A 23576-nucleotide genomic window follows, 5' to 3' on the forward strand; every position below is an offset into this window, starting at 1 on the left:
CGCAAGCGGCGGGCTGCATGCCTGCAGCCTCGCCGCCACCCCCCGTTCGACCCCCCTTCGCTGACCGCAAGCATCTCTCTCCGCCCCGAGTCCCGCGTTTCACGACCCTGGCGGTGTACAGTGGCCTGTGTCGCAGAGAGTAAAGTTGCATTTCAAAGAGAAAGGTTGTGTGCCTGATTGCTCCCCCAAGTTCGCGAGGCGCCCTTGTTGCGTGAGAGCCACTTGGGGCGAGTGTACGCGTGAGCCTTACTTTGCGTTGCGTTTTCTGGCCCACAGTGGTACATTCGCGGGCCGCTCTCGGCCAGAGCTAGTTTTGTAACCAAGTGCGCGGTTAGCTAGCTGAGTCCGCGGTAGAGAACCCTTTTTGTTTACACACGTAATATTTAAAAATTCTCTATGGTTTAAGAAAACACCCTGTATATGACGGCGGTTTTATTCTGCCCAGCATGAAAAAAAAAAATTTCAAGGATTTTTTTCTTTGTCATTAAGGAGGAGCACATATACATATATATAGTGGCACACACCCAGTCACCTAAGAATATGTGAAAGAAGTTAGATACAAACATACATGCCACAAAACATCCGTTTCGATTTTCTCTCGGCTAAATTCATGTAACAAAATTTTAGGTTGTTACCTCCATTTTCTGCACACTTAAGCAAAGTCTGCCCGATTCTTGGCCAATCCCCGCGAGTGGGTAAGCGCCAAACTCATCAAGGACATCATCATCATCATCATCCGAAGTTCCCAGAAATGCTGATCACATTAAAATATGAAGTAATACACATTTTTACTAATTATAAAATGCTCATTGCAACTTAGCATGATACATGTAGCATAAAAACAACCAGCATTATTTTTCACAAATGCTTGCTATTGTTCTCTTGTTGCAGTCGAACCCGACTATATCGAATCCATTTACATAGAATTATTCTGTATATTAAACAATTTCTGAACGTGGTATAGTTACAATGAGTATATATAGCAAAAGTTACGCTTACATCGAACAAACGTAGCAGTGACTCTTGATATATGGAACGACAGGCAGCGCAAAAGTGCCCTCAGAAGTTGGCTTTCCCTCGCGGCGGCAGGGAAACCCGGCAGTGCGGCTTCGTTCAACCTCTCTCCCTACCGTGTCCGTGCTGCGTCAGGCGAGCCGTGGACACTCCCGTCCAAAAAAACTTATGTTGAATTCCAATGGTGGAGTCGGAGCAAGTTATTCTGCTCGTTTTGGAGCAAGTTTGTTCCAATGACAGAGTGAGGGCTGGAGTAAGGTGTTCCAATGAGAGAGTCGGAGTGGATTCAGAGCGGGAGTCACTCCGTGGAGCAGAAAAAGATGCTACGCCAATATCGGTGGAGTGGACCGGAACTCTGCATGACGTATTTCCTTTACCACGTTTGTCTGCTGGGAGGCGCCACCGGTCACGACTCCCGAGCAAGCAAATGCTGTTGCACGCTTGGCGAGATATCCATTCCGCACTTTTAAAAAAACAACAGGTGAACGACGCTGAAGAGACAAGTGACCGGTGCGGCAGTGCTGTAAGCAAACAGCGGAAGGAAATGACAACATGCAAGGCATCCTGGGTAACTCTGCGATAGAAGTTCCGCTTCCACCTTGCTCCAGCGGTGCAGGTTGTGTTCCACTCGCGGATCTGGAGGCGTTGCTCTGCGCCAGAGTCGAGTGCTCGCTCGCGGAGTCCGTCGGCTGCTCTGACTCCGCCATTGGAATTCAACATTATCCTTGCCCGCCCGCAGTGCTTGCTCAGACAGCCAATCAGAGCCTCTTGTGCCCTGATCATGCAAGATGGCGCAAGTGTGAGTTGTCTCGCTGCTTTTCTGGTTCATTGTGTTTGTGCCTTCTGGGCCTTCTCCCGAAGTGCTGCCGTGATGAAGCGGCAGAATTAGCTTTTCACCGTGAAGCTTGAAATTGTAAATCGGGTCAAATGCGGTGAGAAGTCGGATGACCCCACAGCATGCAAGATTCCGCGGAGCACTCTCAGCACGATATTGAAAGGGGAGATTAGGGCTAAAGTGGACAAACTCGCGACCCGGTGCCCGTGGCGCCTGATGCATATGCAAGGCCGTGTACAGCTTCCGCGTGCCCAGTGACCACTGTAAATTCTGATGAGCGCGACGAAGCCGTTGCCGGTGTTGCCGAAGTTTGGAGCGAGCTGTCAGAATTTCCAGGAGCCGTTGACAAACAAGCCAATGGTTGATGAGGTTGGGAGTGCAGATGATGTCGCGACCATGGGGGAGCCTGAAAATGAAGACTACTTTGCCGACATGTTACCAAGCACAAGTGAAAGTGGGCACAATGAGGAAAGCAATGACGGTCCTTTGCCCACATCCTCCGAGGTGATTGGCGCACTCGCACTAGTCCGGTGCTTCTGCGGGAATGTGGAAGGTTGCGGCCTCAGCTGTTCCGACTCTTTAGACAATGTGGAGAAGTGCGTGCATCGCATGTAGCGAAATTGCCCAAGCGGGAGAAAGTACAGGACTATTTAATGCAAAACTAGGGTAGCTTCATCAGTAAAGTGATTTTATAAATGGTATGTGTTTTTATGACGTCCAATTCTTTAGCAGGCTCATATCGAATTATGCCCTATATCGAACTGATAGGCATTTTTTTGCAAGTTCAATGTAGCCGGGTTCTATGTATTAGCTTGTGCTTTGCTAAAATTCTCCTTAATGTTGACCTCCTCGGGCTCAACAATATCCTAGTGACAAAGTGCTTCTTAAAGTCGAGTGCTATAGCAGTGCTGTGAGGTGTGAAAATTGCGGTGCCTTGAAACTGCGCAGGATGCGGTACACAATGCGCTGCCTCGGGAAACACAGTCACTGCCGTCCGAAGAGGACTCTGTCCAACGAATTCAGCTCATGTACCGGGACCGTGCAGTGGCCCTGGCGCTTCCACGCCGTGGGCTCACATGCGGTGAGTTGCTGCTCTGTAACGTTCGTGCTGCTGCCGTTGCCAGCAGATCTTTTTCAGACGCTGGAACTGTTCGATTATTTGGACTTTCCGGTGGCACTGCCGCCTGCTCTGTAAAACCAGTGTGCAATTTCGCATACTTGATTCTTGTACGCTTGTGCTGAAAACATGGCTGCTGTGAACGAGTTTGCTGCCATTGAGGCCATAGCCTTTACTTTCACTTTATTGGGGAAGTGATTTCCTCTCTTGTCGATTTCTGTTTGGCTGCCGTGATGAAATTTTTCTAGCCTCTGCACCACACCACTGCTCTTTGGCCACCTGCCGTGGTTGCTCAGTGGCTATGGTGTTGGGCTGCTGAGCGCGACGTCGCGGGATCGAATCCCGGTCACGGCGGCCGCATTTTGATGGGGGCGGAATGCGAAAAACGCCCGTGTGCTTAGATTTAGGTGCACGTTAAAGAACCCCAGGTGGTTGAAATTTCCGTCGTCCCACGAATCTCGACCCGAAAAAATTTTTTTCGCATCCTTCAACTGTAAGTGGAGTTATCACACCGATACCCGGCTTTCTCTCTATTTTTGTCTCTGCTAATGTGCTGGAAGTTGCACAGTGGGGGAAGGAGCCAAGAGGGCAAAGCCCTGGCCAAAATATTAGTGTCACGGCAGTGAAAGGGCTTGTCGCAGCAACTGTGGCGGCCACAATAGACTTTGCTACGCAGCATGCTTGCTGCCATCTTGGAGGCCACGTGCAGCAGACGCAGCTACGCGTGCTGCAAAGATGAAATTATTTTTTCTGTCTTTTTGGGATAGATTGGAGACATGTATATGTTTCATTTAATAAATTAAAAAAGGACAATTATGTATTACTGAGAACATTCTCATGATCACGAAATCGGCCAATAGAGTTGGTAGACCATCTGCTTTTGATGACGTTGCGGAAGCGAGAGCAAGCGACTGCTCACTGTTTCTATACAAGATCGTAGATTCCCTGCTGCATGCATTGCAATAATAGTTGGCTCACCTGTTCACAGGTGCCTTGCCAACAGATCGGCAACATTCTTTTACTGTGTTCAAGAAGGGTTTCAAGGCCTTTTTAATCCTACATTGAATTGCCTTACACTTTCCTTTCAAATGAGACACAGTATTTTTTGGTTGCGAATGCGAGCAGCGAGAGAAGTCTCTTGAGCCTTCCTAGTGTTGCTTGCTATGTGTAAAATGCAGTGTACTGTATTAACTACTAGTCGTCGTTATTGTAGTTGTCAGTCAGTTGAAGCATCCGACCAGCCTCTACCCGTGTGAAACCCAAAAGCTCTGCATTTTTCTCACGTTTGCACTTCCCTAACTCTGCTGTCTGCACTCTCTGTTGTCCAGGCGATGTACGGCAATTGATTGCACAGGAGACCTGCATCCCACCATGCCGGCAGGCACTCCTGGGATGGGACCACGTCACAGACGAGGTGGGTTGGAGGGGGGGGGGGGGGGGGCGTGCCGACTGTGTCGATAATGTGGTGCCTGAGAAAGGCTGACAGGACCTGTGCAGTGTGCCAGGACCTGCCTTCACGTTTCCGCATTGGCTTGCCGTGATGTCGTGGATATGGACAGCATCATCTCTGGCCTAGTTTTTTTTTTGTGTCGGCGAAATTCAGCTGCATTGTATAAAAGAGCCAGGCAGTGAACTTGGCAAGTTTGAAGAACCTTTACTGAGCCTCAACAGTCCACATGCGACAAATATATATTGACACCTGTGACATCATGCTGACTACACTGCTGATCGGATTTATGGCACCAAATTTAAGTATCAGAACATTAATTTTATTTTTGTTATAATCTACCCACTGCTATGAAGCTAAAGATGATAGAGCTTTAAAAGAATACTTTAATTGTTCAAACTGATTTAGTGTATCTCTTTAGTGTTCCTTTAAGTTATTGAAGAATGAGAGCATCAGATTCCTTCTTGACAAAAATATTTAATGTCATTTGCATTAAGTTTTATTAGTTCACTGCTACATAAAGATAATTAAAGACCAACTGCAATGAAATTTCACTTTGGCTAAATTGGTTAAAGATGAGTAGTCTATCCCATTGAAACAGTCTTGGCCGGTCTGCTAATTGTATAATTTTCTTATTAACAGCCCACCGCGGGCACTGTCTAATCTTGGAGGCCGTGCCAAGGAGCCATGTGTTCTTAGTCACGGGCCACTTGAGTGATAATGGCCGCGCTGTTTTTCTCCCCAGTTTTGGCAACACAAGTGTCTATTTTTGGTAGCTTTTCGTGACGAATGCACTCGTCTTTCAAGCGTAAGATTTCACACTGGAATTGCTCCATATCTGTGCTGTCTGCAACTGGGCTTTTTAATTAAGGGGTGCCAAGTTTTGTTGCAGCTGGCGTTGCTGTTAGCTGAAAATGACTTTCGCGATCAAATGAGTGTGCGGTTCGCTTGAAGGTGTTGTGTAACACTTGAATGTGAACGCACACTTGGCCTGCAGACACCCTTCGTGGCATCAGAGCTGGCGCCTGGTGGCAGCATCATGCTCAGGAACAGCCAGCCGTACGCAGACGCAGCTGTACCCAGCAGAGGAGGGTGAGTCTTAAACAAGGATAGCTGTACTAGTGCATGATGCAGACTGTGTGCAACATGGTCAAATGGTGCTGCAGTCTGTTGCTTAAACATGGCCCCTGAGTGTGTTCCCTTCAGGCACGAATTATAATGGACTGTTGATAGATGTGTCAAATTTACATTATTCCAAGGCACTGGACACTGTGTTGCAAGAAAGACAAGGTGACAGGATGCTGCTTTGTGCGTTTTCTAATGAGTCCTCGTAATTATGCAATAAATGGGGATGTTCTAAATGCATACTCGTCTGGCAACACTGGTGATTTCCACCATCTTGGTTAAGGGGCCGTTGTGAGTCTGGCTGTACTTTGTGAGGCTCAGCCATTGTCGCTGTGCGGTTATTCAGAACTACAATGCAACAGTGGCCTTCATTGCTTAGTGCTTAATGAACAGAGAACTGCACTGTGATGCCATGAGTCAACAAAGCCTAGTCAGCAAGTTTTTGCATGCTTGGACATTCGTTCAGGTGACATTCACAGGGGTCTTACTGCTTTGAAAGCAAAATGTTCACTGAGCCTCACTTTGTGCCGACATGCACTTTGAACCTGAGTTAATTACCCTGAAGAAGTGCTCATTCACTCGAATGTTTGCATAAAGCCTCTATAACTACCTTGCATTGTAACGCAATGCACCAGACTTGTTGCATCCACAAGAAAATCTGTCAGATGTGAAACATCAAAGCTCTGGTAGGAGTGTTATTCGTTGGAAGCTGAGAATAAAAACTGTGGTTGCTCTGTTCGCATTGGATTGTTTTCAAGTGTGTGGACTGAAATTTTGAGAAAGTCAATAAATCCAAAGTGTGCATCATCTGCATAGTAAAAAAAAAAAAAAAGTGATTTGATGCAATCGGACAGTGTCACCATGCGCCATTGCTACATGAGAAGGCGCCTTCCCCCATAAGGATGACAGATGGCACCACCAAAATTTCTAGAGTGGTGTCACTGCAGACAACACACACTTTAGATTTATCATCGATGAACCAAGCAAGCAATGCATGCAAAATGCGGTATTCAACTGAACCAACCACGAAATGCTACTTCTGTGCAACATTTTAGTGCAGCTAAGTTGGTTAGCTGAAGAGGTCATGTATATATGCCCAATACTCCTGTTTAGACAGATTCAATGTAGGATTGACCTTAATGTTAAGGTTGGGTTCTTTAGGGCTGGGCTAATCATGTTGCATAGAGCCTGTCTTTGCCACAATAGGGGCCATTCCAAGTTCTGTGTGGACATTGCGCAGTGTGGCATGATGCAAGTGTTTCTTATTGAAAGGTTTTTATTGAAAGCAAACACTTGTATGCAAGTTAAAAGAACAAAAGCATGCAAATTCACCACTCCCTTTTTGTTGTATGCATACACTGTTTCCACTATAGGTTAAAAAAAGAAGCATCGGACAAGTAAGTATCAAACGTGGATGTCACAGGGATATATATGTGTGACGGAAGCTTTCTTTATTTAGCAAACTTAGCTGTTAACATTGCAAGGAACAAACATACAACAGAAAGTTTAATTTTGTTTCTCTGTGTTATTGAAATTGTGGATGTTGATTGTCTTGTCCAGCTCATTTTCTACTCCTATAATACCAATGGCTGGCAGTGGTGAATTTCATGTCAGGCAGATCTCGTTGACTGAGCTGAGTTCCTGCTGCCTTGAGTTTTTTTTTTTTCTATTTTACGCTTGTATGAATGTTAATTTTTTTTTGTTCGAAGCCAAGTCAAAGTAACTAGTATTTAGCATATTTACTATAAAGAATAGTTTCGTGTAGGTGGGTGGAGCTACGCTTGCTCTACACATATTAAAAAAAAAAAAAAACCGGTAGCTTCCTACACTAGCTACGGTTGTGTAGCCAGTGTAGGTAAAAAAAAATGTAGCGCTGCTGTGTTCTGGTCGAAAGCACAAACATACATCTGCGCTAACAGCCATGCACAGCGCGGCCACAGGAGCACTAGAAAATGAAATGCACGCAAACCCCCCCTCCCCCCCCCTCTTCCCCTTTGCCCTTGCTCGCGCGGGAAGACGTGGCTTATCAAGCCACCATCTTTCTCGGCTCACCTGCGCAAGCCTTCACTCACGCCTAGAGCATACAGCACATGGGGTGTGATATGTTCTTATTGCATTTGGACTGACATTTATTGTCCCAGAATTCTGTTGTTGTGGCAGTGAAATTTCATTATTTTGAAATCATGTATAAACAAAATTAATTATATTGAGGTTCTAAATATGTGGTGTTATCTGGTGTTGGGCTGCTGAGCACGAGGTCGCGGGATCGAATCCCGGCCACGGCGGCCGCATTTCGATGGGGGCGAAATGCGAAAACACCCGTGTGCTTAGATTTAGGTGCACGTTAAAGAACCCCAGGTGGTCAAAATTTCCGGAGTCCTCCACTACGGCGTGCCTCATAATCAGAAAGTGGTTTTGGCACGTAAAACCCCAAATATTATTATTATATGTGGTGTTATATTTACAAGGAGTTATAGAAGTTAAAGTTATAAAAGTTATAAAAAGTTAAATACTTCATTGTGTGAAAAATTTTGTTATACAGTATTGAAGTTTAGCTGTAATATTTTTGTTGCGTGGTTTGTTTCTCCAGAAACCAAGTAACGCTCCACATCCGGGATGAAACCTCGGGCAGTGAATACTCCATCAATGTCCCTGGCTCCAAGACTGTTCTAGAGGTAAGCAGGATAGGACAGGGGCCACAATTGGTGTCTAAGTGAGCATTTCAAGGCAACGGTAAGAACTGCCAATTCAGTTATGGCTTATGGTGGCAGCCTGTAGTTTTTATTGTCTGTAGTGCCCTGTGGCCAGTGAGGAATCTTATGAAAACTTGTTTAACATTTGTACATTGTCACATAGAAGTGATGGACAGGTTTTCTGCCCATCACTCCTATAGAGTATCGGCCACAGAGTTTTCTTCAAACGTTGTTAGAGGTATCGCTGACACTGTGATTGTTCAGCTACCATGAGGATGATTGTTGGTACATGGAGTTGCCTAAACTTCATGCTTGTGGCTTGAGATGTTCTTGTGACGCTATTTCTTATGCTTCGTCTTTCTATGTTCTCCAAACACAGCAGTGTAATTAGTCTCTGCATGCATGCATGCACGATGTGCCAACTGTTTCACTTACACACAAAATTTTGTTGAGTATGGTCAATTTGCAAAATCTTGAAGCTGCTTGGAGCCGGAAGCATGGTGTTTAGACAAATCCATGTATACGTCCCATCATTTACGGTGCAGGCTATAAACAGCCATACTCGTAGATGGCAGTTCCAGAGCTTCCTCTAGTAATCTTTGTAGGAAACTCCTTGTCACACTTGGTGTGGCAGTTCAGCAACTAGCAGTTAATCTAGAAACATTACCTCTGCTTTTGCCAGAGAAACTGGCCTGCATCGTTGATTTTTGTGAAATACATGCCAGAGAGACTATTAACTGTTGTGGATGTCTGTGCAGCTGAAACAGGATGTGAGCGACCTGACCTCCATACCCGTGCGACATCAGCGGTGGATAGGTTGGCCGTCGGTAACGCCACCGCCCGACGAGGTGAGCACCCGTGCACCCCTTGTGAGAGCCCTACTCTCAGAAACTGGTCACATTCGGGACTCATCACCGTTTTAGTGCGCATTGACTGACATAGCCGACTAGTAACCGAACGAATGAAAATGGCACACCTTCCCTCAGCATTGTTTGCATACCGCATAGTTCTCCAGTGTGTTGACAGCAAGCCTGCTCATTGTGCCAGCGATGAACCACACTGGACAATCTGCTGTGAAACTAAAAGGGATCCCCCGAAAGTGACTGTCGAAAATATGGCCTCTGCTTGCAAGTTTCGTTCTTGTTAAAAAATATTTCAGAGTGCAATTACAGCAGAACCTTGTTGATGCAATATTGTTTCATACATTTCTTGGCACCAACGTTCGCAATCGAGAACAAAAAAAAATGACCCGATAGAGTTACGCTCATTTTTTGCTGGTTCATACGTTCCCAGAGCACACAATTTTTCGGCACCGACGTTCCAGTATGTCACCAAACTGCGATCGTATGACATGCTTTCCGGCCACTAGATCCCACGTAAACAAGAAAATGCACGATGTGCCTGAGATCGAGAACAGCATATAGCTGCCTGCCGTGGCAGCTTCACCGTAATACTCGCATGCCTGTCTCACATAAAAACGCCGGCACTCATTCAGTTTGTCATTTCGGTACAAGCAAGTCTTCTCCGGGGTCGTGGTATGCGGCATTTGCAGCTATCACCGCCAATCTTATTGCGATAAGCATCTTTGCCTATCTCTTTCACAGTGCATGGTGCGCAGTGCCACTGGTAGCATACTACACGCTTTTAGTAGGCGATAATCCAAGCGAGCGCCGCCATTCCCTGCTTCAGGCGACTCGATGTGGGCATGACGTTTCGCTTCGGCAGCATCTGGCGTCGCCCACCAGCTCAATTCTGTTTCGGTTTTTCGTCGCCCTCTTAAGACAACACTCAACAGGAAAACAACAAAACGCGTTTCGGGCCGCCGGAGCACCACCATCACGACACGCGTCGGCGTCTCGTATGTGCTGCAGCGATCTGCGCAATTTTTTGCATTACGTAGAAGTTAACAATGCATAGTTGAATCTGTCACATTTTTTTAGTTACTTCGGATTGTAAGTTTTCCCCGGTTAGTATGTTTTTTTCTCACAATTTTTTCTGAAACGTATGAACAAGGTTCTACTGTATTTGCACAGGGCAAGCAGGTCAGCACTCACCGCCAAAATTCCTTGCCTGAAGAAGCTGCTGACCCAGGTCGAATTCGAGGAGTGCAAACGTATGCGTGTTGAAGCTGCCAAAACGACCAGCTTGGCATGCGTAGGTGTCTCGTGCTGCAACTATTTGCACAATGCTTTGCATTATGTAGATGTCAACTACAGTTTAGTCTGCTACATTTTTTAGTGACTTCAGCTCGGACGTCTTCCTGGTTAGTATGTTTTTTCTTTTTTTTCCTCAAATGTATGAAAACGCAGTTGCCTGGTCTTTCTGCTGTACATAAAGCGGTTCGTTCTTTTGGAGAATTTTCTGTCCAGATCTCACGCCTGTAATAGAAAAGGAAAAAAATCTGCTCGCAAGCCGCTTTCTATTTTCTTTTTTCCCGCTCTTTATTTAAGTGCACAGCATAATTTAACAGTTGTTTGAGGTAGTAACCTTTATGCAACCTTTAACAGAGGGGAACAGAAACTTGAATCAGGCTTGCTCTTCTTTATTTTACTTTATTTAGAAATGTAGATTTGGTTTAGTTTGATGATTGAACGGCCTCTCAAGTGCTCCTGTCGTCGCTGTCGATATCCATGTTGACCGAGTCAGCGCGCTGTCGTCGCGCAATGTTACGAAGGGCACAAGTTATGTTGCATAACTATGCCGTTATCAGAAGATCACGGTTCGATACGGCTTCGTTTACACTTTGACGATTGCTGATAACGGTTCTTAACTTTTCGAACATGGCACCTCTTTTGCCTGGAGTGACATAGATAACGTAATTTTATGACTCTTGTGTGGCTGGCACGCAGTCGCAATGGCGAGACCATGAGACTCCTAGACCTCCACAGATTGGCAGCACGTCACAGTAGTGTCTGAAGCTTCCCACCAACTAGAATGTTTCGCTCTCTTGTGTAGAATACGGGCATGTCCTGCTGGTAGTAAGATACTCTCGAATAAAAAATGGCGGCAGCGCTTGCAGTTTCGAAATGACAGTTGATCGGAACCAAGCGCCATTTTGAAAGAGCCATACGATGCTGCATTTCATTTTTTTTAGATGGACATTGCTAATGGAAATTTGTGGCTAGGTGCGAGAACGTATAGAGAACCAAAATGACGCTGAACGTGTGGTTTTCGGACCAACGTGCTGCTGAATTGTAACTCCTGATACCATCTTGGTTGATTAATTTTAAAGGGTTTTTAAGAGCGAGTTCATGTCTAATAATCTTGTGATATAGTGGCCACTTTTTGCAGAATTATCGAGTCCGTTATAAACGGGTTTGGCTGTATTAAGTTGCCCCGACACAAAACGGCCGACCACCTACTTGCGGAACCATTGAATAGCCAAGGGTAAGCTAGCAAACAGCGAGAATGTAGTTGGGAGAAGCGAAGGAAGAATCGCGGCACCAATTCATGAACTTCTGCTTCTAGGATAGGATGGCTTTTGCCATCTTGTCTGGTTCAAATGAAATGTGTGGGGAAACACATTCGCAGAATTTCGCATAACCGATATAATAAGCCGGTTGTTTAGCTCAATGTGTCATGCTTAGCAGGTGCTCCAACACTTGGTACATCATCAACATCGTCTGCTTTGTGTGCGATGCAGATGGCGCTGTCCCTGGCCATCGGACGCACTGACGAACACTGGCTGACCGTGTCGAATGTCGGGGGCACGAGCTCAGCAGCGGTGAGTCTTTTCTGCGACGTTAAAGTCACACGATACATAACTGTTGAGTCTGTCTAGGTTGTCAGGTTGACCTTTTTTTAGAAACTACACAGCATTTCATTTATATGCCAGCAGACGACACATCATATAGCCACATCTTAGTGTTGTCTCACTGCTGCATTTTTTCATCATGCAATTTGTGCAATTCATGCAGTCTGCTTTTGCAGGCAATCTTGCTTTTACCTCCTGTGCTGCTGAACACCACTAATGGCCTTATAGGCAGCATGCTGAATAAAAGCTCGCAGTCTTGAACTTCAGAGACCTTTCTGTCACTTTGTTGGAGCAGTCCCTCCAGGATGAATGAAAACTTGAGTTTTCCTATATGAAAGGTAGTCTCGCACAAAACTCTGACATTTGACAGTACCTTGCGGAATATAACACCAATCTTTTGTGGTACCTAGGGGAAACTGATGTGTGTGCGCGTCTTTGCAGGCAGAGTTGCTGTCAAGCGACAGCAGTAATGCTGATGAGTTCGAGGATGCTAACGAGTGCCTGATTGCGTCTGAGGACACGACTCCAGCACCTCTGAGTGAGTGGTCACTACACTGCCGTGTCAAGGGGAGATCCAGCTCGAAGGCACATCTTTTTAAAAACATTCACCCTGGAGCAATGCAAGCGGTTCTTTTGACAAACACATGCTTGTGTTCCCTTTTCCCCTAACATCAGGTAACTCCGCTCCAGTCAGGCACTGATTTGTGCCAAGCACACACGCCATGTTTTAGCCACTCATGCTGTCCACTCCGACACATCTTCATCTCCTACGCGTCCTCATCATGTACTTGGAACACATGTTAACGTGGAGGAACTCAGCTCAGCCATTTCACCTTTTGCCTTTTATCAAGCCAACACCTTATGAAATTATGGAAGCCTTTGACAGATCTTCCTTTTGGCAGCAGTTACATCAGGGCAGTGTGTCTGGAAGAGTATGGTGGCCTGCCATTGCTGGGTGGTTATGATGCAGGTTCTTCTTTTTTTTTTTTTTAGGTCTTGGAGCGGGTCTCTGAGGCATAACCTCAAATTACCCAAATGAAGACAAAGCCGTTCGTATACATGGGGGAAAAATGCAATAGCAAAGACTTGATGGAACAGCTAACAGCACATGTTTTGAAAGTTACATTAGCAGAGGAGTAGAACAGAAAACGATACAAAACTAAGCAATTAGGAACATGCAGTTCTGTGAAATACTGCAGTTCACCGCTTTATGAAGGGCGAGGTGGGGGTGATAAGCGAAGCGACGATGTGCTCACACTGGCTGACACTAGATCAGCGACAAATATGAGACAGCGAGACTGAGAGGCTGGCTTTCCTGCAAAGCTTAGATGCCCAGGGGCTAAGTGTGTTTACAGGCAAAATTTTGCTAGCAGCATGAAATTACCGTATTTACTCGCATAATGATCGCACCCCTGAATTTTGTCGTCAAAATTCGATTTTTTTTATTTCCCGTGTAATGATCGCACCCCGAACTTGCCACAGCGATATGTCGTGTGCCAAGTCTAGCTAATATTGATCACGCTTACCATCTGTTGAATGCTATGCAAACGACTCTTCAAGACAAACCAAGCGGTCTGCACACACCAAACATTCTTAAGTAGATGCCTAATTTCATTACTTTCATCACTTTCCGCAGTTCCATGGCTAAAAAAAAGCTTCAACCAAACTTGCCTTTATTATGTGTAGGCTTTATAATGGTTGTGGTCGACAACAAAAAAGGCGCCTTTCGATTCTTTTCGTCTGCACGTGGGCACGCAACAAATTGCGAGTGGCAAAGATAGTAGCCATGTTTACACTGATACGTTAAAAGTGCACCCTATTCATACGCCGACGCTTGTAACACAGCTAAGATACGTGCCGTATTAGGATAGTAGTGAAGACAGATGCCGCAGTTTCCGCAGCATGCCGGTCATGTGTTTCTATGTCACTGGCAGCTAAGCGCGCCCATCTGTTTCTGTCCCCTCAAAGTGGACATGGCTACGTTATTGTCACAGACTTGCCAATATTAACGATATGAATACATTACTGATACGGCAGAAACTGTTTCAATGTACGTAATGTACTCCCGAGAAGAAAAAAAAATCGTGTTCGGCACATTCGGCTTGCTTCGCCAGTCGCCATTTTGTTTTGGTGTCCCGCAGCAAACTTGGGACGAAAAAAATGTTTTTCGTTTCGCAGGAAATTTAACCCGCGTAATGATAGCACCCCCGATTTTGCGTCAATTTTTCTGACAAAAAAGTGCGATCATTATGCAAGTAAATACGGTAACTAAAAATTCAGCAGAAAATCAGATACACTTTCTTAGATAGAAGTAAACGCTAAGAACCATGTTTGCTCCCACACATCTAGCTATACATACGATTTGTTTCGAATATTTGTATCCAGTGAGATACTCGAAAAATTTTCGAATGCCTGGTTTTTGAATAAAATACGAATAATAAAAATGTAATATTCTGTAACGTTAGAAATTTTTGAATGTTTGCTCACCCCTGCTTATCGTTTATGATGTGCTTAGTTTGATGCGTCAAAACAGTGATTTAAGCATGGGAAGTGGCACTTTTGATATGCTGTAGCAAAGTTTCAGTTGTGAATGGTTTGAAAAAGCAATTACCAATTTATTACTCTACTAATGAAATATTAAATGAGACTGCAGATAAGGTTTAGTTTGTGGATAGCTGCAAAACCAATTACTAATTTAAGTATTTAGTTAGATAACTTCATTGCTTTTTTTTTCTTCATACAAATGTGTTCTCCATGGCCAGAAATAAAGGTGAAAAGGTTGTTTTAATTTTTCTTGATGTGGAACTATGTATGCGCATTACTACAAGGTTAATGTGTTGACTTCATTATACGTTCTCTCATATCCTGAGTGATGCCATGCTGTGAAGAACCTCAGCTCTGTGCACTCATACAAGACTTCGTCATTTCTTTTTTTGTGCAGTGCCCGAAGGTCTGGAGAACGAGGCCGAAGCAGTGGCACACTTTTCACGGGCATTTGTGCGGCGGTAAGCATAGCGAGAACTCAGCTGGTGGCCTTCTGGCGACATTGAGGCTGAACAACTGTTGCTTTTACTAAGTGGAAAAATGCATGCTTTGGCTGCAACTTGCTGTATTTTTGTGTCTATAACCTGCCCTTGCATGTAACCATCACCTCAAGTTACACTCTATGAAACTTAAAAGGAAAATTTGTGCATATATTACTCGCACAAATTATCATCTAAAGCAGTGTTCAAGCCTTTGCAAAAATATCCTGGCATGAAGAATCCCAGGTGGTTGAAGTTAGCCCACAGAGTCTCTCATAGGCCTCTGAGTTTTTTGGCCCATAAGCCCCACTAAGCTGTCTGATTGAAGGGTCCATATTGAATTGTCATATATGAATCGCCTCATCCTTATCACCATAAATTTCATCGAATACTACCCCTCACAAAAACTAATTATGCCTCTCAACGGCCTAGCCTATCAATTACCATCTTTAACAAACTCATCAGATTGCGTTGTCTGACCTCTGAAAACTTTTTATTGAATTTTCAGGTTATTTATTGCAGCCTTCCCCTCACTGAGCTAGTCGTCAAGCCCACTCACCATGTGTTCCTGTATTAATTGTGCATGACACTAACTGACTTTTATAGTGCGCACGATCATGTTTTTCTCACTTGCATTGCATTTGCACTCTTCACGTCTTGTGATCACCGTGGCCTTATATACTGTGCTGCGCATAGCTCTTACTGTTTTGAGTGTCGCCTCTTGCCAGTGCTTTTGTGCGGGGGGCAGAAACTCAGTCAAGCAGATTGTCTCGTTTTGTTCTTGCCTCCTCCATTAACATGTGCTGATGGAAATAAATATTATTATTATTAGAGTGTTGGAGCGTAGTGTTACTGTCCTACCGTTACCGTTACTGGCTGCCATGACTGCGCACGCGCAAAGTTTTAAGAGCTCTCAGTAATTACCATTGCCACCTGGCAAGCTTGCTGGCACGGTACCCACCAGTTACCGGGACTGTGTAACGACGAGGTGGCACACAGGCTGCCTACATCGATGCCAAGTCATGCTTACTAGTTGCTCTCCTTTGTAGCTGCAAGAAATAAATGGTAAAATCTGCCTTTGTTTAATGGTGCCTCAGGCTCAGTACAAGGTACTGGCAATCTTTTTGTCATTCTTATTGAGATCAGCTGCGTTTGTTTCAGCACTGTTAGGGCCTAAAAAAAGGATGACATGGTATCTAAAAAACTGCACAATTTGATGAGAAAATCTGGTGTACCTGTAGCCAAGACAAGACAAAATAACAGACTAATCAACAGTAAATGCTGTGGTGCCATCTGGTAGGCAGAATCGGAACACTTCCGCTGTTCAGTGGCGTCTTAGGCCTAACATCGTGGAAGGCAAGCAACTCGGCAGTAACGTAAATCATTGCAATTGCTTTGGCATCTCAGTGTGATTTCAGATAGATCTGAGCAAAGGCTGATTTTAGAGTTTATTTCTTCCTGCTACTATGAAGAGGAAGTGGCAAGGAAGAAACTGGTATAACAGTGGGCAGCCTCGGCACTTCCATGTCGTTACGCAATCATGGGAGCCAGCAAGAGCCATTCTGGTAAACCTGGCGCATGCGCAGTGATGCCAAAAGGTATCGAGAACAGGAGGACGATAATGTTATTCTAAAGCTCTCGGATTATTATTTAGCCTTTGGAGCCACTAGTGGCTAGTGCAGCTTCTCACTTGTGTTGACCACGAGCACTGCATGACACTGCAGGTACGGGGAGTGCTCTCCAGCCTTCTTTCAAGGAACACTGGCCCAGGCCATCGAAGCATCCTGCTACAAGCCCATACGAGAGGTACGGCTCCCGTGCTTTTCCTTGTGCACGTGATTCTCTTGCACTTGACGAAACAGTCACTTTTAGAAGTTCTATTACATTAGAAGGGTGTACATAGGTGAATTGACTTTGCTGACAATTTTGCGCAACTTCCACATTTGCCTTCATATTCAGAATGTGCGAGCTTTCTAGTTTTAAGCTTGATTCGTACAGTGAGTTGCATTTCTTTTTCAACCACATCAGTAAAAATTAACCGGCGATTACGATGCTCCCTAATGCAAAATTTGAGTGCAGCTCTATATGTGTTTTCATTTCACGGTATATTGGCCGGCGCTGACAATCTGTCTCGTGCGGCACGTTGAAAATGGAGCGAAGTGTGGCCCAACTGCCTCGCCAAATGGGAGATCACGAGAGGCAGCGGCGACGCGTGGGCGTGATTCGTAGTAGCAACTGCCAACAGACCTCCCAGACGACGCAGGCTACTTTGGGGCCTACTCGTAGCCATCGTTGCTGCGCTATGCTTTTCTTTTCAAGCTTTTGTCGTACCCTCTCCGCTTTCCTCCTCGCATCTTTCATCCCCCACTGCGCTCCGTGTTCGCTTTCATCTTTCGCTGTGCTCGTTCACTCGGTTATGTTGAGGTAGGACAAGGGACATCGAGGGACGCTGATGCCAACGCTCGCCACAGGAACGGGTGCCTAGGAGCTACGCTCCAAAAGACCTTGTGCCTGTCGCTGCTTTGTTCACACTCATGTTTTGCAGCAAGGTCACTTTTTTTTTGTCCACATCATTCAGAACAACATTTGGCATTAATCCTTGCCTCGTTTTTCCAGGAAAAATGAAAAAGCACTGTCGTATGAGCATAATTGAGTTACTGCAGGAACGTGTACCGAGTTTGCCACCCAGTGACAACCGAAGAAAACAGCAAGGATAATAGGCGCAGCAGGGTGATTGTTCAGGCTTGTGGTTGACATGAAAATTCTGTTCTGCCTTCACTCCTTGATTGAGGTCACATGGCAGTTTTGCATTATTGAAACACAAAGCACCCCTAACTGTAATGTCATCATCAGCCTGGTTACGCCCAATGCAGGGCAAAGGCCTCTCCCATACTTCTCCAACAACCCCGGTCATGTACTAATTGTGGCCATGCCGTCCCTGCAAACTTCTTAATCTCATCCGCCCACCTAACTTTCTGCCGCCCCCTGCTACGCTTCCCTTCCCTTGGGATCCAGTCCGTAACCCTTAATGACCATCGGTTATCTTCCCTCCTCATTACATGTCCTGCCCATGCCCATTTCTTTTTCTTGATTTCAACTAAGATGTCATTAACTCGCGTTTGTTCCCTCACCCAATCTGCTCTTTTCTTATCCCTTAACGTTACACCTATCATTCTTCTTTCCATAGCTCGTTGTGTCGTCCTCAATTTGAGTAGAACCCTTTTCGTAAGCCTCCAGGTTTCTGCCCCGTAGGTGAGTACTGGTAAGACACAGCTATTACAGTGGAACCCCGTTCATACGTTTTTCACCGGACCGGGGGAAAAAAACGTAACAGCCGAGAAAACGCAACAGTGAGGAAAGCTCCGAAAATGAATGAAAAAAAGGGCAGCTTCAACTATAGACAATTTATTTCCACAGAGTGCGCTTAGGACTTAAAAAAGCCTATAATGATGGCTTGCCGTTTCTTTCGCTCGGTAGAAATCGCCACACGTTTCTCAATAGCTTGGAAGGCCGCATTGCTGTCAGCGTCGCTGTGAGGTGCGACGTACCTGCAGAGGTCTAGAGCCGCGACGGCTTCTCCAAAGCTAGGATTTGGCCACTGTCCGGCATCATGCGGCTCGTGCTCCTCGTCGTCACCGCGCCACGGCAATGGCAACGGACGAAGGAATATCCGCGGGAAATTTTGCCCTCTTTGGCGTAATCATGCTAACCTGCTAACGACTGTTTAGTATTGCTGCGGAGCGCGCGCGTCCGAGCAGCCCGGTTGCGCGCGGCGCGGCGTGGGAGAAATGTAAACAAGAGAGGAGAGCTGTCCCGGTAGGCGGAGCAACGCCACTAGCAACGCCAACTTCCGGTTTCACTTTTGCTTCACAAAGAGTGACTTGAGGGCCTCTCCCGAGTTTCCTTCCTCCGTGAGTCGACCCGTCCAACAACCATGCGGTGACCCTAATCACAGTGATGATAGTGAGAGCATTTTTCACGAATGGCCACTTAGTGCAGCCTCTCGAACTGCCGTGCGGCTTTTTGCAGCCAGTTCCATAGCCAAGCCCGGCCAAGCCCAGCCAAAACTCGTCAAAAGCCAAAATGGCGGTTGGAGCGCGTTGCCTACTTCAGCCCAGGCGGGTTCGGGGTGCCAAGTTGCGACGTATCATGCGGGAACGTTTTCACAGCTACGACGTAACAGCGGGGTTCCTTATACATTGAATCCTATGGAAGCTATGCCGGGACCGGATGAAAACGACGTAGCAGCCGGGAAAACGCAGCAGTGAGGAACGTAACAGTGGGGTTCTACTGTATATACTTTTCTCTTGAGGGATAACGGCAACCTGCTGTTCATGATTTGGGAATGCCTGCCAAACGCACTCCAGCCCATTCTTATTCTTCTGATTATTTCCGTCTCATGATCCGGATCCGCCGTCACTACCTGTCCTAAGTAGATGTATTCCCTTACGACTTCCAGTGCCTTCCAATGTAACTGAGTTGTATTCACCCTCCATTTTGTTGCATTTACCGTAAAAACCCGCGTATACAGTCAACGACTGAATTTTCGGACGCCCAAATTTTCGGACATGCCTGATATTTCGGACGTCTTCGCGGCACCGCCACGAGCCCCATAGAATCAATGTATAAGGACATCTGAAGTTTCGGACGCTCGAACCCCCCGCCGTCCAATTTTCTGGACTTTTTGACGGACGGAAGGTCTTTTGGCTCCTCGCGCAGCGCCCTTGCGAAGGAAATCCACTTGCAGCCGAAGCGTATCACCGCTTTGAACCACAACTAGCCGAATCTAGCCGTCACACACCGATTTGGTCTGGCCACGCTGGCTATGTTCATCGCCGCACTTCCGCCTCCGGCGGAGTTTCCGGAGTGGCGCCATTTTGTTTGTTTGTTTGCGCAGGCCACGTTTTGGCTAGCGTGGTGTGTGGTTGTGTTGTTGTGTCAAGTGTGCTCTGCAACGCTAGGCTTAGGCGCTCGTCAGCGAACTCCACTGTTCACAACTTGTGGATTTCGCTTGCCTTCGATGGCGCCCACTCCGTCTTCGTCATCCTCTCCGATGGCATCGAAGCGCCGAAAGCAGTACCGTCGGACGACGTGATCGACAACCTCCGCTCTGCTGGGGTTTCCATACCCACAGAAATAACTTTTGAACAGTTTGTTGACGCTGACAACGAGCTCGACTTCAGCGCAGAACTGACTGACGAGGAAATAGTCCGTCAGGTTGTGGGGGATTCAGAAGACTCCGATGTTGAAAATGAGGAGCCAATGCCTGCGCCGCCTACAAGTGCAGAGTTGACGCGAGCACTGTTGACTCTTTCATCGTTGTACAGTGCTGACATGACCCTTGCTCAGATCGAGGCGAATATGATCGCATGCAACCGGAACGCCGTCAAAACAACAATCAACAAGTTCTTCTAGCCACTGCAGCAATAGCACCGGCTGCCCGACGATGCACATGTACATAATAAACTGGCAGGCGGCTGCATACAGAGATTTTGAACGCCTTTTTTTATAGCCACTTCACTGATGCTGTGGCAGGGTTTCGGAAGCCTGTTACTTCGCCCTTTACCTCTAGTTCTGAGAAAAAAAGAAAAAGGGTGCATTTTTTTGCATGCATTCATTTTTTCGGACTGCCTGAATTTTCGGACATTTTTACGTTCCCTAGAGGGTCCGAAAAACCAGTCGTTGACTGTAATACGAACCTGCATATAGTACGAGGTGAAATTTTTGGGACGCGAAATGGAAAAAAAAAGTTTTTATCCACGTATAACACGAGCTAGGAAAACTCGAGGAAAACATTTATTTAAATTGCCCTCCGCACTTCATTCGCTGTCTTCCTCAGCTCTGCTCTCTTCGGATAGTCCCTTGTCGGACATATCTTCCCAGAGGTACTCATCCTCTGTGCCATCAAGCGCATTCGAGATGCTGCACCACTTGAGTGCGTGACACACAAGGTCCTCTGGTATGCTGGCCCTTGCGTCCACAGTCCTCTTGCATAGCGTGGCTGGCGAAGCCCGCTTCAGCTGCCCGGTCGGCGTCGCTACAGGCTCACCTTAGCACATCGAATCTGCGTAACACCGCTTGACCGCATCCTTGAACGGCTTGTTCACGCAAACATGTAATGGCTGCAGCTGAGACGTCATCCCACCCGGGATAACTACGCGTTCAGTGCCGGATTCGTGCAACGGCCTCTTCACTGAGTCGGCCAAATGGCAACGAAATGCGTCCAGCACGAGGATGGACGGGAACGACAACAGTGCACCGGGCCGCCTACACCAGACGCACTTTATCCAGTCAAGCACAAGATTCTTGTTCATCCAGCCTTTCTCATGGCATCTCCCGACCACATTTTTTAGCAGCTTCTCGCCTTTAGGCACTATCTTGCGCTTGAAGATCACATAGGGCGGGAGCTTACGTCCGTCTGCCATGCACGACAACATGATGGTGACTCGCATTTTCTCGTTGCCAGTGGACCGGACAACTTGTTTAAGAGCCCTTTTTGTGCATGGTGAGGGGCGATGGCATGTCCAGATGAACCGGCATTTGGTCAGCATTGCCGCTTTAGCCTAGCTGGAAGTTCTTGGACTTGCGCAGCGAAATAACGTGGCGCTGGAAAGCTACAAGCAGCTCTTCGAACGATTCGGGCAGCTTTTGCGAAATCGAAGTTCGGCAGCATAAGGAAAATCTAGCACGGCACATGTAGCAATAAATCTAGTGCTTGCTTGCTTTGAAGGCATAGCTCGGTAGCCCTTTTTCTCTTTTGCCTGCATAAACTCCACGCTTACAGCTAGATGCGCGGCTCGCTGTTGGCGTACGAACTCCGTCAGGGCAAGTTCGATTTCCAGGAATGTCCCACTCTTCAGGCTGCGAAAGCTTATTCACGTTCCACTGTACGCGAAAAGGGCTTCCTTCTGTTGACGCCATCTGCGAATGCTTCCCTCATTGACGCCAAATTGCCTCCCGGCCTCACTGTTGCCAATGTCCTGTGCGGCTGAAATAGCCTTTGTCTTGAAAGCAGCCGAGTGCTGTTCTCATGGTCTGCATATCATGGTCCTTCAATGCAGAATTAAAAAGATACGCTTCGTGAAGTGTGGTTTGCACGTGTGCTGCCAAGGTGCGCACTCAAGCAATAAAGAAACGATGCTGTAGTCATGTAGCAATAACGAAACCAACCCGTAGCCACGTAGCAATAACGAAGTCAAGCCATAGCCTCGCAGCAATAACGAAACCAAAACTTCTAGCCCAAGCTTCTGACTGAAATTTTTGTTCAGATCTGCGTATAGTACGAGGTACGATTTGGGACGCTAATAATAGGAAAAAGACCTTGTATTATACGCGGGTTTTTACGGTAGTAGCTTGGCACCAGGTGATGAAAGCAGCCTGTATCCATTCAGCGTGTTGGTCATGCAATGATGCTTTTTCATATCTTTGGACCCAGTTAACTATGTAAACTGTTACGTTTCACAGGGTGAGCTAAAGAAGCGAAATACTGTAGCAAAATTTGTGCATGAGCAAAGCAGCGGTGAGCACAAAATTTATTTTTGAGATCATCAAAATAAGATACACAAGTCCTTGCGCTACAGTGAAACCTTGTTAAACTGTAGCCGGAGCTCGGAAAAAGTACGTACTAAACGGTAGTACTGCTTAATCGAAATAGCATGAGATCGCCCACTTACCTGTCAAAAACTGAACTCGGAGAGAGTGTGATGAAAAGGGGAAGAAACATGCAGTATCTATTTACTTCGCGTGACAAAGGTGCCATTTTCGTTTGATGCCGCAGCAGCCTAGCAGCGACAACAGCGACCTCAAATTTGCTGAAGCTGTGAGCCAGCTTTTCAGCCAGCCCCCTCTTCACGGCAAAGACTCGCATGGCAGATTCCTCGTTGGCGTTGCATATTCTCCGTACACAGGCATGGTAGCGTTACAGAAGTCGCAGGGCACCTTTTCATTGCAGGGTGCTGTTCTCATTGCGACGATTGCATTCATGAGGCTAACGTAACGCACAGCTTCTGCCACTGTCGGGCCTGAATCACCCGTGCTGCCGCTTTTCGTGTCGTCCTCATCACTGTCGCTAGGCGACACTTTGGCAACAACAGAGGCAACGATGGCGAAAAGTCAGACCTCGTAGCCGACATCTCTTCGTGGTCGCAGCGGCGCTACCGAACAACTTCTTCGCATTCCAAATGCCAGACACCATAGTCAACAGTAGACTCATGTCGCGTGCCAGTGCCGACTTTTCGCATCACGTTCGATACCACGAACAATGTCTAATATTTCTTTTATGCTAAGCTTCCGGCGTCTTTTTTATCAGAGTTTCTGCATAACGTGAGCTCCTGCTTGCACGATGCCACAACACTCCCTGACACAGTGCCGAAATGATGTTGATGTTGATGTGGCTTCACGCGCAAACGTAAAGGGCGCTTGGAGGCTGTTCCAATCTCTGAGGCTTGTTCTGCTGGGTCGCCCGATGGAAACGACGCACCGTAGTGTTTGTGCGGCGAAAAGTGGAAACACTACATGTAAACCGATACGTACGCAATAAGCTGGTGCGGTTTATGCCGATACAAAACA

At 46.5% G+C, this 23576-nt stretch overlaps 1 protein-coding gene across 1 annotated transcript in view; it reads left to right on the forward strand.

Moving 5' to 3' along the window:
- Window positions 1–23576, forward strand: part of LOC142560813 (FAS-associated factor 1-like) — a 64731-nt gene that overhangs the window by 9009 nt on the left and 32146 nt on the right. Inside the window, exons 3-11 of the mRNA XM_075673179.1 lie at window positions 2798–2930; window positions 4295–4380; window positions 5411–5505; window positions 8129–8213; window positions 8990–9079; window positions 11875–11955; window positions 12427–12523; window positions 14927–14990; window positions 16733–16814. Of these exons, the coding sequence (XP_075529294.1) occupies window positions 2798–2930; window positions 4295–4380; window positions 5411–5505; window positions 8129–8213; window positions 8990–9079; window positions 11875–11955; window positions 12427–12523; window positions 14927–14990; window positions 16733–16814 (813 nt within the window). The remainder of the gene's footprint in view (window positions 1–2797; window positions 2931–4294; window positions 4381–5410; window positions 5506–8128; window positions 8214–8989; window positions 9080–11874; window positions 11956–12426; window positions 12524–14926; window positions 14991–16732; window positions 16815–23576) is intronic.

Source organism: Dermacentor variabilis, chromosome 10 (genome assembly GCF_050947875.1).
Source record: "Dermacentor variabilis isolate Ectoservices chromosome 10, ASM5094787v1, whole genome shotgun sequence".
In the NCBI taxonomy this organism is placed as follows: domain Eukaryota; kingdom Metazoa; phylum Arthropoda; class Arachnida; order Ixodida; family Ixodidae; genus Dermacentor; species Dermacentor variabilis.